The sequence below is a fragment of the Sorex fumeus genome, unplaced genomic scaffold (genome assembly GCF_029834395.1).
Source record: "Sorex fumeus unplaced genomic scaffold, SorFum_2.1 ptg000024l, whole genome shotgun sequence".
In the NCBI taxonomy this organism is placed as follows: Eukaryota; Metazoa; Chordata; class Mammalia; order Eulipotyphla; family Soricidae; genus Sorex; species Sorex fumeus.
The window spans coordinates 2,774,667-2,790,928 of record NW_026606081.1 but is presented as its reverse complement, the minus strand read 5'-3'; the positions used below and the strand labels follow the sequence as shown (position 1 = coordinate 2,790,928).

The window sequence follows — 16,262 nt, the reverse complement described above, 5'->3', positions numbered from 1 at the left end:
CAGCCTTCTCTCCCCGCATCTCCCTCAGTAGGCCCTTGGCCGAATCCTCACTCTAAGGCCCAAAGAGCCCCAGGGCTGGCTCTGGGTCCTCTTCTTTTCCCAAACCTGATCTCGCACTGAACATCTCAAGGCACCTCCGCAGTGAGGCGGATGGATGCCCCCTTCCGCGTGTCCATCCTTCCAAGCATCACAGACTGGCATCCCCAACTGACCCTGCCTCTCGCTAGAGTTCTGGGACGGGGTCACCGGGTGCTGCCAGGATCCCCGGCCCCGGACTCGGTTCTTTCTCCTACACTGCCCTGGACCCGCGGGCAACTCCCCAGGGCTTTCCGTCCAGACCCTCAGCCTCTGACCACTTCTTCCCATCACTCCGATTTTTACCTCGGACCGCCTTGGAGGGGGCTACTCTTGCTTCCTTGTGTTTATCACTCATACAGCAGTTGCTTGTCCACACACACACACACACACACACACACACACAGCAGAAACAACAACAAAAAACCCCCCAAACCAAAGCAAGCCACCGCATGACGGGCCCCTCCAACAACTCGGGAGGCCACGCCGGACGCCCTCCCCCGCGAGGTGCCCACCGGCCCCTTCGCCCCCCGCCCTCCCTCCGGGCGGTCATTCTTGAGACCGCACCCGGGTGCTCAGATCAGGCTGCCCCCAACTTTGCGCGGCTGCTCCGGGGCGAAGCGGCCTCGGCGGTGGCCTTGGGCGGCCCCGGGGACCGTCACGACTCGCGCCCGCGCCTCGCCCCGCCCCCGCCCCCGGCGGCGGCCCCAGGGGCGGGGGCGGGGCGGGCGCGAGGCGGCGCTTCCGGGCGCCCCGCCCCGCGACGGGCGGGCCGGGGAGGAAGGGGCGGGCCGAGGGCGGGTCCGCGGACCCGGAAGTGGCCGCCGCCGCCGCCGCCGCCGCCGCCGCCGCAGTCGTCGGGCGCCGGGCGCGGGCTGGCGGGCGGCGCGTCGGCATGGCGGCGGGGGCCGGCGCGGGGGGCGGCGCGCGGTGAGGCGGGCGCGGGCGCATGGGACGCGGCGGCGGCGGGCGGGCGGCTGGAATGGTGCTGGCGGCGGCGGCGCTCGGTGCCCGCGACCCGAAGCCCGCCCGGAGCCGCCATGGAGACGCCGCCGCGGCCCGGCGCGTGAGTCGGGGGGGCCCGGGCGCGGCGGGGCGCGGTGTGTGTGCGTGTGGGGTGTGTGTATGTGTGTGTGTGTCTGTGGGGTGTGTATGCGCGTATGTGCGTGTGTGTCTGTGGGGTGTGTGTGCGTGTGTCCCTGTGTGGTGTGTGTGTGCGTGTGTGTGTGTGTGTGTCGTGCTTCCCGGGCCCCCGGGAGACGGCGATCCGATTCGGGGTGTGTGTGTGTGTGTGTGTGTGTGTGCGCGTGTGCGTGTGTGGCGGGGAGACCCTCTCGCCCCCGAGCCCCCCCCCGACGCGCGTGGGCTGCGGCGCCCCTTTCCCGGGCCGAGGGGACACGACGGGGTCCGCGGCGGAACCCCAGGGAGCAGCCGAGAAGGTCCCCGACGCCGTGTGTGTGTGTGTGTGTGTGTGCGCGTGTGTGTGTGTGTCCGTCCCGGCGTCTGGACCGGACCCGGCCGCCGCCCGCCGGCGCCCCGAGTCGCGAGCACGACGGACGCCCGGGGAGCCGCGCCGCCCCCCGGGGCCCGTGACCTCTCCCCCCTCCCCTCCCCCGGCGCTGCGGAAGATCGCGGCCCCGCACCCCTCCCCGCACCCCTCCCCGCCGCCCCTCCGCGGGGCTTCCTCGGCTTCCCGGCGACCCGCCAGGCACAGGTGTCCCTTTCCCCGTCCCCGAATGCGATCGGTCGTTCCCCTGCCGCCAGGTTGCTGGGCAGAGCGGAACGGCCCCCAGGGGTGCGGGGGAGCGGGGAGAGACCACGGGACCCGTCACCGTGAGGCCCATTCGAAGCATCCCGAGCCAGGTGGAGTGTGAATCCCCGGGAGTTTCGGGAAAGGGCAGCCTGGATGGGCTTTCCCGGGCGCGACCTTTGTGTGGGATCGGCCCGAGCCGGACGGCCGAGCCTGGTTCTGCAGGAGGGTACCGGGGACGCCGGATTCCGGACCCAGGGCCTTTTTTTTTTTTTTTCTTCTTTTTCCCCTGGGAGCTTTGGCCAGCCTCACTCCAGGGCATTTGTACAGCATCAGCCTCTTGTGCTTTTTGGGCGGAATTCCAGCCCCAAATAGGCATCTTTGGCTTGGGTGGGTGGAATAATATTTTTTTTTTTTTCCGAAGGGGAGTTCGTTGAAGAGAGCTTGCAGGATTCTGGGACTCCCAATTTCTGAGAGTGCCTGAACCGCAGTCCCAGCGGGTGGTGGTGGTGGTGGTGGTGGTGGAGGAGGAGGAGCAGGAGCAGGTCGTGTCGAAGGGGCTGAGTTGTCAGTGATCAGACTCTTGGGTTGCCTCCCCGAGTTGAAGGGAACCAGGACACCCTTGCTTCTTGCTGCGTTGCTTCTGAGAGCTCTGTGCTCTGGACCTGTTCTTCAGCAGGTCGGGGAAGGGGCCCCATCCCTGGGGAGACGTGGTGGTGGAGCGCTCCATCCAGGCTCAGAGGCGCTCAAGGCAGGAAGTGCTCTCTGTGTAGACAGCTCACAGTTCCGTGTATAGACAGACTCCACACACCAAGCAATGCAACGTGTAAGCACATGATAGCGTGATAGCCATTTTCTGGTCATTTTTTGGAGCAGACGCAACTAAAGAACAAGGAAATCTTGAGATGCAGGTAAAAGGTGTGGACAAGCTGGCACGACAGAAAGGGAGTGGGGACATGGAAAATGGTTAAAATAGAAATGATGAAAGAGGAACAGATGTGTGCAGGGGACTCTCGATCAGTGGACGCTGCAACACACCAGCAATCATTCTGGTGCTCAAGCACAGTTCTTTGGGATTGAGACTCCATCGGTTGAGCTGGAACGAAGGGAGGCCAGATGTGATGACAAGGCAGGGACGCCAGCAGGATTGAAGAAAGGGTTAAAGCTCCTTTCAGTGAGGAGTAGCTGAAGTTGGTGAGACTGTCTTATGGTGTCTGTTCAATTACTGATGCATGCAACAGTTTTATTTATTGAGTTCTGTTTTCATCTGGACTACCAAGGATTCACGCGAATTCCCAGACTTGGTTGTAGCGTTACTCACCGTCCTGTAGACCAGAAAAGAGTTTTCCCTCCCACCCCTTGACCGGATTGCCTCCACTCCCATGAACTTGTTTTTTTAAATTCCGTTCTGAATCACGGTGTTGGAGTTGAGAAATGTAGGCGGTGATTTTGAAGAGCGACAGCTGGGCTAGAACGGAGGCCAGTGAAGTCAGGAGGAGGCTTCATTTTGTCTGTGATGGTTAGCTTTTCTTTTGGGGGGCAAACTGAGGACCTCACACAGGTAAGGCAAGCGTTCTTCCGGTGAACTTCTCCCCTCGCCTGCAGGGTTTACTTTTTAACCTGAGCTTTAAGGCGGAGGGAGATGTCTGAGCTGGCCTGGGATGATGTGGTTGCGAGCAGGCTCTCCTCTTTGTGTGAGGGTCTGTTTATTAATTCATTCACTTCTTTAAAAAATTTTTTTTCTTAGTGGAACGCTAGGAGATACAGTTGTAGACTTACAAATTTTTGTGCTTGGGTTTCAGTTATACAATGATCGATCACCCACGGCTGCCTTGGAGGCCCGGCGGCCCTGGGTGGTGCTTTTGCTCAGTCCTCTCTTTTTAACAGACTGTTTTGCTTTGTCCCCAGGTCCAGGGTGTGTCTCTGCCCAGACTTAGGACGGGCTTCTTGAACTCGGGGCCTGAGCTCTTGTGCGCTCTTCCCTCTTTTCTTTCACTGGTCCCTTTTGTTCATTTTTCATACAGATTGTCTTTGGGTTGTGAAACTTCAAGGCCTTTGCATCTCTGAATAGGGGTGGTATTTAGATTCTGTGGCATTTTGGAGTTGGGGTGTTATTTAGGGCAATGGGGTTTTTCCCCCCGACTCTGGTTGAAATGGAAAGATGTGCTCTCAGCTGTTGGATGTAGATTTGTAAAGGAGTTTTAGGCAGTAAACTGAATTGTGTAAAATGAAATGCAAGTGCTTAACCCTGTCCTCAGTGATGTTACACACACTTGAGCTTTTCTGTGCCTTTCTGTAAGAAGTTTTCTGATTCTCAGGTGGAGGGAGACCCAGGGGTACAGGTTGGAGTGTGACCAGGGACTCCATCTCAGTTGGCTTAATCCTGCATTTGTTTCTTGTTTTGTTTTGGGGCCACACCTAGCTGTCCTCAGGGCTTGCTCCTGGCTCTGCTCTCTTAGATCACTTCTAGTGGGACTGGGGATAGAAGCTGGGTTTGTTCCATGCAAGGCAAACACCTACCCACTGCACTCTCTCTCCAGCCCTGATCCTGCAGTTCTTATTTGTTTGTTCCTCTTTTACAAGTTGACTTTCTCGCATCAGGTTTTACCTTTATCCTCTTCTTTCATGGAACTAAGCAGGCATGCCTCAGCTGCAGTCCTGTCTTTTTACGGTGGGTGATTCCATGCCGCTGGAGACCCCTGTCATCAGAGTTGTTCCAGCTCGGGCAGTTAGACATTTCCTTGGCTGCGTTCGCAAGAATCGAGGCTGCAGAAGATTGGTTTGGATTCATTCAGAGGCTGTCAGGTTTTTGGCTTTCATTGACCTGCTTTTATGAAAAAAAAAAAAAAATTGTAGTTCAACATGGATTTGCTTTGTACTTTGCTTCACCAGTTTAAAAAAAATTGATAAAATACTAATTACCAGTTGTTACTATCTTTTTGCAAAAAAAAAAAGGGACTTTTTAGTGTCTATAAATGTAGAGGATCAAAGGATAGGTAGTCATTATTATTATTGTTTTGCTTTTTGGGTCATGCCCGATGATGTTCAGGGGTTACTGCTGGCTCTGTACTTAGGAATTACTTCTGGCGGTGCTTGGGGAGCCCGTATGGGACGCCGGGCATCGAACCTGGGTTGACTGTGTGCAGGGCGAACGCCCTACCTGCTCGACTCTCACTCTAGTCCCTCATTTTTGTTTTTTTGTTTTTTGCTTTACCTGACTGTGCTCAGGGATCACTCTTGACAGGGACCTTATGGGGTGCCGGGGATCAAATACATGTCTGCTATGTGCAAGGCAGGCACCTTACCTGCTGTGCTATCTTTATGAAAACTTGCTGCAGTGTCCTTATTTTGTCAAGACTCGTAAAAAGTTTACTGAAAACTGACATTTTCCGTGGTCCTGATCAGTTATCCTCTGTGTTACCCTCTGTGTTCTTTCTAACGTTCGGTTACTATCAGTTTGGAATGTTGCCCAGGCTTGTTGTCCTCATATTCATTTGTTGGTCTTCTGTAACCCATTGGAATGTAGTCTTATTTTTGTTCAGTCCTAAATGTAAATGGGCTTCTCACAGATTAAGCGCCTGTCTCTCAGGGGTAGAGATATTTAAAATATTTAGTAGCAGTTATGACCTACAAAGTAATGGGAAGAAGATATGTGATCTGGAAGGATCAATGCGTGTGTTGAAGGAAATGACGTTAATATGGAAATTTTGGGGATGCGTTTGGGAACATGAGAAGTGAATTCTGGAAATCGGGAGTATTAATGGAGTGGTAGTCTTAAACATCTCTGGTGCTGGGAAATCACCTTCCCCTTCCCACTAAATGGCCCCTAAACTACATTTTCTGATGCACATGGTGGGCATTCAGTAAATAAATCCCAGTGTGGTTTTGTGAAGGTGACTGTAAGTTCGTTCCTCTGTGGAGCCGTGCCAGGGATGTTTGTGAAAACAATGAACTTCTTAAGATGAGACTTGGGAAGGTTTGTTCAAGGTGATACTGAAAATGTAAATTGCCTTTCAGATGCTCTTCTATGGAATTCTACCAGATTCCAAATATAGTTACTGTTTGTTTTGAGAGTTTTTCTCTCTATATTTATTTATTTATTTATTTATTTTATACTATGTCTATTATCAGGGATATCATAGAAAAGAAAGACCTTTTTTTTCATGGTTGAAACTGATAGTAAGCAGATGTATAATGTAATTCTTGTAGTGAATGGGTTGCTGTATCTTTGACTTAATGTTTTTACATTTTAGACTACTTGCAGAAGTACTACTTACTTCTTGAGACAAATTCTTTTCACTAATCTTCCTCAGAAAAGCCCTTGGTTTCCATGACGTTACTTTTTCTTCGTGTCCTCCTCTAGGTCGCAGATTGCTAAGTATTTTTGCCTTATTAACTTAAACCATTTAATCACTTCAATGTCTTATAGGCTGCTTTCTTTCATTATTCCCCTCTCAAGGTTAAGTTATTTTACCATGTTGATCAACTACGCGAGAAAACTGGCACTGGGATCTCTGTTCGTTGCTTTTTTCCATCTTAAATTGGGGTGGGAGAGAGAGTACAGCAGGTAGGGGGCTTGCCTTGCATGCTGCTGACCTGGATTTGATCTCCAGCATCCCAAGCCTGCCGGGAGGAAGTGATTCCTGAGTGCAGAGCCAGGAGTAACTCCTGAACACCGGGTGTGGCCCTCTACAAAAAACACCAAACAAATGGCTTCTGTTGCTGCCCCTTGGCATTACTGTCCCACAGGCAAGGTATTCTTCTCAGTCAACTTAGGGCCCCATCTCTAGCTCAGCCTGGGCTCTGGATGTGCAAATATGTGTTTTATATTTTGTTTGGCTTTTAAATTTTTTAACTTTTTTTGTTTGGGGGGTCATATCCGATGATGCGCAGGGATTACTCCTGGCTCTACTCCAGAATCACACCTGGTGGCATGGTGCTCAGATGACCTTCTAAGGTGCTGGGATCAAACCTGGGTCTGCCACTTGCAAGGTGGCATCCTGGGCATTCTACCTGCTGAACGAATAGTCACTCTGGCCTTTGTTGTGTGGGGGCTTCATTTTATTTTATTTTTTAACAGAATAGTTACTTACATCTTAGATTCAGTAGGTCTAAAACTGTTCATAATCTTCATTTTTTCCCCCCTGCTGCAGTTTTAATGTTGTCTGCCCCATCTGTAATCTTTGTTCTTGAGTAGATTTTCTTTTATGCACCTCTGGTTATTCTGTGGAATAATCGTTCTTTCTCTCTCTGATATCCAAAGCCTTGGAATGGTCTTTGATTTCTCCCTCTTCATCCTTCACATCTTATTAATATCCAAGAACAAAATCTTGGTTTCTGTGGCTATTCCAGCTCCTAATATTCTGATGAACACATTTTATCAGTGATACTTGAATATTTTCTCCTGCTTTTTCTCCTATTGAAGTCTGGTTTCTCTCACCTTTGATCTTTTTTTTTTTTTTTTGGTCCAGTGTTTTAGAGCTATGTCAAATGACTTACCCAAATCAGAGCTCTCTGACAAATGGTCATAGCCTTTCATCATTTTGACCTTATCTTATACATTCAAAGTCATCATGTGCTTTAACCCCCGCAGGTAAACCCTGCCTTATCACAAGCTAGGAGGCCTTCTCTAGCTCAGTAAAACAACTTGGGGTTCCTCCAGGGCCAGAAGAAGCCCCATCTCTTCACAGAGAGCCCTGTCACCATTTATTCCAGCTCACTTCAGCTTCTCTACGCTGTTAGCGTGCTTATCATCACGCACTCCCGGGTTGATTGGTTTTATGTCTGGTGGTGTCAGGTGCGTGTCCCCGGCGAGCTGGAGGTGCTTCCTTCTTCTGCTTGCCTCTGTGCCCTGCTTTGTGGCGGGCACAGCTCATCTCCCTGATGAATAGTGCTCCTTGTCTGGAGTATCGCGCAGAACTTCTAATTGCATGCTGCAGCTACGGATGAGGAAAGCCCATAAAAGCCACATGCATGTATTTCCCCATTCAGCGTAGCTCTGAACCTCAGCAATTCTTCATCTTTGTATATGCATAGCTTTCTGAGGCCAAGAGGTGAGAGTATTTACGGTCTTAAAAAAAAAACCTATTACATTGCCTATGAGATTTGTGGGCTAACAAGCCCTTATTTTATATGTCAGCAGTGTGCAGCTCCGAGAGGCTAAGTGCCTAATGCTAGGTCACCCGGTAGCCCGAGATTGTGGTCCTCTGGCAGGTCCTTCCGCTCAGGTGTCGCTCCTTCTGAGCAGCCCACGGCCACTTCCTAAAAGACTCCAGAAGGGAAGGTGAGAAGTGGATCGAAGGCGTGAGCGTGTTTGCAATGGTTCAGCAGCGTCCTCTTATTTCAGCCCCTCTGAAATATCCCACGCAGCAGTTTAGTCCTTGTTTATAACATTCTGTAAAACAAGAGAGGGCTTGTGTAAGACCTGCTTTCTACCCTGATCCCTTTCCCGGCTAATAGTCGCTGTCAGGGACAAAAAGTGCCTGATTGTGTTCTGTTTGTCAAGTAGGTGGGAGGGGAAGAGGAGGGCGAGAGCGGAGTGGAACTGGAGCAGAGCTTTTTACAGTTCTATTGTTCTACTGTCAGAGCGCAATTATGTGCAGATTTCCATCTACCTCTCCACCTCAGACGGCCTGGCCTCCTGCCGCATGCTTCCTCACAGGCTTCACCTCGGGCCACACAGCCCTCCGGAGTCTGGGCCCGGGCTCAGCCTTCCCTATGTGCTCCCCTGGGCTCCATGCTCTGCTTTTTTCCAGTGCTGATCTCTTCTCCTCAAATCGGGCTTTTCGGATTTTCCAAACCTCTCCTTTCCAGCTCTGATGCATTTGAGACACAGCTTATCAATATGTGTGCTGTGTTAATGTACATAGACGCATTGTTCTCAAGGCCCTAGGGAGTCTAACTGGATGCAGGCTAAGAGTTTTTTTTTTTTAAATCTCATATCATATAGAAATAAGATGTTTTTATGTTTAGTTCTCTAGACCCCCACACTGAAGGTACGGTGGCATTTTTACATGTCCTGGGTATGGTAGTCTTTTTTTTTCTTTAAATAGCTGTATGTATCTGGTTATTATGGTTTGTAGGATACATTTGGTCTACTGGCTCTGTACCCAGTAAGTGTTCAGATTCCAAACACTTGAAGAAAATCTGGGAGCTTGTTTCTTTGACTTGAAAAATTGCAAAACAGAAACCTCAACACTACCGCAAACCAAAACCTATTCCCAAGGCAGAAAACCCTCTACTTTTATGGCCTCTAAGTAGTGTGGTAGCTATTTAGGTGGGTTGAGGGACATGAGGGTATTTTCCTGGGGAACTATAGAGTCACAGAAGAAACAACAGTTGTGAGAATTAGCCGAAGTTCTGCTTCTGATACCCTGGACGCGTGTATGTGGGGGCAAGATCGGTAAGAAAGCCAGCTTCCGAACACGGGCTTAGCTCGGAAGACAGTAGAGGAAATAGATTTGGAAGTAATGGAGAAACTTCAGAGCAGTACAGTGTGGATGGGGACTTCGAAAACAACAGCTGCTGACGTGAACTTGGCAGAAAGTTGTGAGGAATGGTGGGCGACTCATTGCGAGCATGGGGAGTCTTGCAGATTTTGAGGTGAATGGGTAGAGGGGAGAACAGAGACGGGTGGCCACCCAAGCAAGCGCTGTTTGTGTCGGCTCCCCTGTTCAGTTCCGCAGCTGCACCGTGCACGTGAATGATCGCATTGTTTGCACCAGGAAACCCGAAAAACATGAGCAGCCCGTAGTTTTGAAAGTGTCTGTTCCCCATCTGAGATGATTATTCTGGGGTGGGAGGTAAGTGGGTGGTGGGGCAGATTCCATCACCTTTCGAAACAAATTATCCACAGCTGCCTTTCCCCTCCTCTTGGAGTCATCATTCTGATATACTTGGTCCTATAAAAAGATATTCCCATGAGGAAAGGACGGCTGTGTAGAATCTGAAAAAAATTGCTTAGGCCATTCTGGTCCTCTGTTAGCCAACCATTGGAAATCACTTCTCCAAAGCAGGATGTACGGTTAGAGAAGCCCTGCCTCATTTCTCTGATGCCCTCGGAATGGTTGCCACATCTTTGAGCCTGTGCCTGGTGCAGGAATCACGACTCTTTGAAAGAGACGGCCCCCGTAGGAGTCTTTGTTTTGTTCCTTCCAGAGAATCCCGTTCATTGTCTGTAGCATATTCTTCGGCAGCATAAGAAACTTGTCTGAGGAGTCAGCCTTGTCACCAGCTGGGACTCTGCAGTCAGTCACTGAGGAAAGGCTTGCAGGTAATCTGGATATAGCAAGTGCTGGGAGCCAGCCCTCAGACTCCTCAACGATTTCAGAGTAGGTTTTGATAATCATAAGCTATTAGATAATTCTTAGACTGCTTAATGGGTGTACAGTTGTGGAGAGACCTAAAAGCGAAAAGAACTTTGAGACAGGATAGCTCATCTTGACCTTTTAAAGGAGACACTTCAGAATGAGACACTTTCTGAGAAGAGGCGAGGCTGGCCCTTTGCTTCAGAGGGAAGCAGACCTGTGACTTTTTTCCTGCCGGTTGGATTGGGAGGGTCGACCGAGACCTCCATCATAGCTACTTCTAGTACATTTCCACACATACGGTTTTAGATATCTCATACTGTTCTCATGTTAGGCTTCTGGAGGAGAGACCCTCTGGTACGAATCCATAGAAGAAGTGGGAAATTATGGAAAGGACTTGAGTGTTGAAAATGTGGACTTGTGAAGCAGGGTGCTATATTTGTAAGTGGCTCTTGGTCCACGGAACACTTAAAAAAAATCAGTGCTTTTTTTTTTCTTATTCCTTGAAACTTTTGAATAAAGTCTTTTCAGTGTTCCTCTAGTGCATCAGAAAAAAGCAGAAGTGTAATGTTGCTTTAAGAAATTCTTTATATTGGACTGGAGAGAGAGCACAGCCAGTAAGGTGCTTGCCTCGCATGTGGCTTACCTGGATCCTGGCGCTGCATATGGTCCCCTGAGAGCTACCAGGAGCGATCGCTAAGCACAAAGCCAGGAGAAAGCCTTGAGTACAGCGGGGGGGTGGCCCAATTCCTCCCCCTCCAAAAAAAAGGATATCTAGATATGGTAGCTGCCTTAAACTTCTCTAATACAGGAAGTTTTAATTCCTGATTTGTCTTTTGGTTTGTGTTTTTTGTTTTTGGGTCACACCTAGCAATGTTTATCATAAACAGTGTTTGTATGTTCTTGAGATATTAGGAATTAAGTTTAGGAGTAGGAGAAAGTGGGAATTAGCGTAGAATTAGAAGTAGGATTTACTCTTGGCTCTGTGCTCAGGAATCCTTTTTCGGTGCTTGGGGGACCATATAGGGTACCAGAACTCCAGCCCTGCTCTCCTGCGTAGAAGGCAGGTGCCCTGCCTGCTGTACCGTCTCTCCAGCCTCCATGTTCTTGATTTTTCTATCTCTAAACATCTGCAGCCTACAGCCTTCCCCGTTGTAATGAGCAGATTCTCAGTTCTGCCAGTTTGCTCTGGCCTGAAGCTTGGAGCCAGCCCGACTTTCTTTGGCATGCCACAGGCATATAGTATCAACACATCTTGTTGGCAAGTACCTTTACACCGCGATCCACAGCCCAGTCACTTCACACTGCTGCTGTCTCCACCGCGGCTGCCCTGCTCTGATCTCCTCCTGCATTACTCTCCCAAATAGCTCCCCCCTTTCTTGTCTGACCCGCTCGGTCTGATCTCAGCCAGCAGCAAAAGCGATCCTTTGAAACCGTAAGTTGGACTGTGTCACTGGGCTGCAGTGCCTCCCCTTTTCTCTCAGGGTGGCCCGGATCCTCTGCACTTCCTCTCCCCCAGCCTCGGCCCTGGGCGCACAGTGCCAGGAACACAGGCAGTTCCTGGCCTTGGCTCACCCGCTCTTTCTCCTGGGCCTGGTTTTGCCTCCTCGGCCAAGTTCAAACCCCAGTTCTCAACTCGGTCTGCTCTGAGGGTTCTGGTTTGTCCTGCCGGTTCAGTCACCATCACCCCACGCCTGTGTTTATCTGGTCCTTGTCTTTGTAGTTCCTATCACCTCTTCGGTTTTCTATCACCTCTTCGACTGACCTTGGTGTACCTGTTCCCCCACACCCCCACCCCAGACCTCAGGCTCCAAGCACAGGAAGGACAGGACATCTGGTATTTTGGACATTTGCTTAGTACATGATTAGTAGAAAAATTTTTTCTGAGTGAATGATAACACTTGAAAATAACTTTCAGGAATGTGTCATGAAAAGAAGGGTTATGAAGAGAAAGCAGTAAATGATGTTCTTTGCCGTATATACAAGTATGAGTTTTAAAACTGCAATAACTTTGCTGAGATTTAATCTGCTGCCTTAAGATTTTCCCATTATAGTTCTACATCAGCTGCGTTTCAGTAAATTTCGAGAGTCGTCCAGCTCTTCCCTCAGGACGTTACCTTTGTTCACCATTGGATTTCATTCCTCTCAGCTCCTCCAGTATCCATTTTATTTAAATCTTTGGCTCTCAAGTCTCAAAAGAATAATTTACACGGGAGTACTGTTCTAGTCTTGTACTCTTAAAAAATTATAAATCTACAAACCAGGGAGATAGCTGAAGGCTGGGCACTTGCTTTGCGTTATGGGAACTCCAGGTTCTGTCTGGCAGTGCATGGTCCCGAGCACCACTGGGTGTGGCCTCAAAACCAAAACAAAATAAGTAAAACTCGTAAATTTGAATGTTAAATATTCATTGCTCAGTGTAGGAAATGGCATTGAACATCAGTTTAAAAGAAGCCTTGAGTTGGGCTGGCTGCACTCTTTCCCAGCCCTGCCATTTACCAAGTTCCTCAGATGATTTTTGTGCTTCAATCTTTTATCTGTTAAATGGGGATAATAATAGTAATTAACATGAAAAGTTGTGAAGATGAAGCAAATAAGAAAACAACTGCTTAGCACAGTGGCTGCAGTACAAATGCTCAGTAAATTTTAGTGAACATAATTCCTCTCTAATTTGAGTAGGCCCAAAATATGTGGGCTAAACAGCCTTGCAGGTAGAAAACAAAATTCATGCTGGAGTCCGTTTCTGAAATTTGGCAAATCTGATTCTGTTCCTGACTTGTTTTGCACCTAATGACTGACTACAGGAGATTGTGAAAGCAAGTTCATTTCCAAAATGATCATCATGTCTCATCATCTTTTTTTTTTTATAAGGGATCCATTAGGTTATTTTTTACTGAATTTTTTGTGTGCGTGTGTGCGTGTGTGTGTGTGCGTGTGTGTGTGTGTGTGTGTCTGTGTGTGTGTGTGTGAGAGAGAGAGAGAGAGAGAATTGACACCAGGGCTGAAATTAAGTACTTAACAAATCTGTGACTATCAGAAAGTGTTCTGAGTTGTCTTCATCTAACTTTGGGATAAATTGTGAGCCTTCCTCTGGGGGGTGAAGGCATTCACTGTATCTCAGTAACCTGGTAAGCCTTAACTAAATAATAAGTTTAAAATTTTTTTTTCTTTTCTGTACAGATGCACAAAGCAGGGTCATCAGAAGTCTCTCGATTCAAAAGATGATAATACTGAAAAACACTGCCCAGTGACAGTGAATCCTTGGCATATGAAGAAAGCTTTTAAAGTCATGAACGAATTAAGAAGGTATCATTACTTTGATATGTATGTAACCGTGGGTCTCTTCCCTTTATTTTCCAGTTATTCGTAGTGAATATCCCCTCCCTAGCCCCCCTCACCTCAGTTGTTCCTTGTTACAGAGAAAATGAAAAAAAATTTCTGCAGGTTTTTAAAGGCAAGAGGGCAGCTAAACTAATTGATCAGATGTGTGGTTGATTTGGTCACAGGGTAGTTGTGTCTAATATGGTAGCCTCATGACGTCTGTGGCTACTCTTGGGACAGTACGTATGATGGACGTCCAAGACTTCTTACAGAAGGAGAAATTAGGATAGTTTATGCATAAGTTCTTGGACTGGAGCGATAGCACAGCGGTAGGGTGTTTGCCTTGCATGCAGCCAGCCCGGGCGGGTTCGATTCCTCTGCCCCTCTCGGAGAGCCCAGCAAGCTACCGAGAATATCTCTCCTGCAGGGCAAAGCCTGGCAAGCTCCCCGTGGCGTATTTAATATGCCAGACACAGTAACAACAAGTCTCAAAATGGAGAGGTTACTGGGCCTGCTCGAGCAAATCCATGAACAATGGGAGGACAGTGACAGTGTGTATGTATAAGTTCTTAAAAATAGAAGGTAACATTCTAAAGCGTTGGATATTTTGAGTTAAAGCGAACATTGTCAACATCAGTTTCACTTTACACGCCTTTTTCATTGTGATTAGTAGAAAATTGTGAAGTGCATTGTATTTCTGTTGGACAGTGTTGGCCAAGAATTTTAAAATTATAGCTAAGAATATAGAAAGACTTCTTCCAGGTGGAAGAAAACGGATCTTTGGGGTGGAGGGATGGGGAATGGTGGTAGAGATTTATGATTGCTGAGGTAGTTTCCAAGTGTGTTAAAAGTCACTAATATGAAAAGAGTGCTTTAAGAGCAATTTTGGTTTGGGGGCCACGTTCCCTGGTGCTGAGAGGCAGCTCCTGACTCCATGTTAGGGACTTACCCCTGATGAAGTTGGTGGTGGCAGGTCGTGTGCTCGGGGGACTCAGGGGTACTGAGGATTGAAACTAGGCCTCCTGCACGCGGAGAAGGTGTTCAACCCACTGACTAGTTGTTTCTTGGGTCCTGCGGTGTTTTTATTATGATTTTTTTTAATCACTGTGTGAAAGATTTGTATTTTATCCTGTTCTTCCTTTTAGAGAGCACTCTGCTTCTGTTTAAAAGCCCGCACTAGCGGGATGGGAGGATATTAAATGCCCTCTTACCTTCTTTGTGATATCTTCCAAACAGCCTACCTTTAGGGCCATCCTCCCTCCCTCCCGCCCTCCCACCCTCTTTCCCTCTCTCCCTCCTCCCTCCTCAAACTCTCCTCACCCCTCTCCTAGTCGTTCTTGCTGTTGTGGTGGTTGGGGCTCTGCTCTCCACTTCACTGACCTCCATTTCTGGCCCCATGTGGGGCTTGTTTGTTAAAAAATTAATTAGATACTTACCTGTGAATGAGCAAAACTGGACACTGGTTTAGGGTTGATCTCAGGAAGCCAGCGTCAGTCAAAGAAATGACACAAATCTTTTGCTCTAAATCTTCGTGGTAGTGCTGCCGAGGAGGGCAGTGTGGTGCTCTGAAGGTGATACAAGTGGTCAGGGAGGCTTCCTGAGAAAGGAGAAATCATTGTACTGAGTTCTCAAAGGAAAACAGGCAAGGAAATGAACTCAGGCCGAGGGAGTGGCTGGGCGGAAGTCTGGTGGTGAAAGGAGCTGGCGTCCTTGGTGGGAACAGGGTGGTGGGACCAGGTGGCCGGGGTCATTCCAGGAGAGGCGGCGAGTGGGAGTGGGGCTGGTGCGTGGGCAGGGCCGGGGGCTGTCGGACCTTGTTGGGAATTGTTAGGGAGGAGGCCACTGGAGAGTGATGAGGAAAAGGACGTGATCCGATTTGTATGTTGGAATGAACCCCAGCATGGTGGTTGGGGAGTGGATTGGAGAGGAGGACAAAAGTTAAAGTGCAGAGTCGTGGGTGTTTGATTGGTTCCTCGTCCGGCTTTGACAGCGTTTTCAGCGAAGGACTTTGTGTTAACCTTGGGAGAGAACATATCGCCGGGACAATACAGCTCATCTGACCGTGCTATTGAGTTTTAATCCCCTGGTGACAATAGTAGAGTGTAAGAGAAATAGAAAATGCAGTGGTGACTAAGTGGAACCCACAGAAAAGAAAGAAAGAGAGTCTGGACATTTGTTTCATTTTTGTAGAGGGGCCGACACCTGGCAGTGCTTGGGGCCCGCTCCCTGCTTGGTGCGGGGGAATGTGCCCGGATCCAGGCCGGGTCTCCTGTGGACAAGGCTGTTGAGCTGTGGAACTCTCTCTCTGCTTGGAGTATTGTATTATTATTATCACTTTTTATCGCGGGGGTTTGGGGGCAACTTCTGGCGGTGCTCAGGCCTTACTCCTGGCTCTGTGCTCAGCGATCACTCCTAGTAATGCTCAAGGGACCATATGAGTGACTGGGATCAAGTCTGGGTTGACCAGCCCTACCCGCTCTCTCTCCAGCCCCTGGAGCCTGGTTGTTTTAAGACTGGTACTTATGTTAGCTTTCTTTGTCGTGGAACAATCTCAGACGTGCCCCCTCTATTTGCCTGCCGGGGGTGGGGAGAAAAGGGTCGCTGTGGACCCTGGCTGGCCTCCCCCACTCTCAAAAGGTCACTGCTGTTTCTCCTGAGGCAGGCTCTTACTGGTATTGTCCCCTCCCCTTTGCTGCTGTGAGGACCAGCGGGGAGGTACACAGTCGTGGTGGCGCTGCGCTGGGTCCCGCTCTCCTGGATGTGGTGCTTCAGAGAGCCAAATTTTGGAGGAGAGGGGTTGGTCGAACGAT

The 16,262-nt window shown here is 49.3% G+C and overlaps 1 protein-coding gene across 1 annotated transcript in view; it reads left to right on the top strand.

Moving 5' to 3' along the window:
• Nucleotides 1–1,011: 1,011 nt before the first annotated feature.
• Nucleotides 1,012–16,262, top strand: part of KLHL2 (kelch like family member 2) — a 95,604-nt gene continuing 80,353 nt past the window's right edge. The window contains exons 1-2 of the mRNA XM_056114093.1: nucleotides 1,012–1,141; nucleotides 13,312–13,437. Of these exons, the coding sequence (XP_055970068.1) occupies nucleotides 1,116–1,141; nucleotides 13,312–13,437 (152 nt within the window). The 5' untranslated portion in view covers nucleotides 1,012–1,115. The remainder of the gene's footprint in view (nucleotides 1,142–13,311; nucleotides 13,438–16,262) is intronic.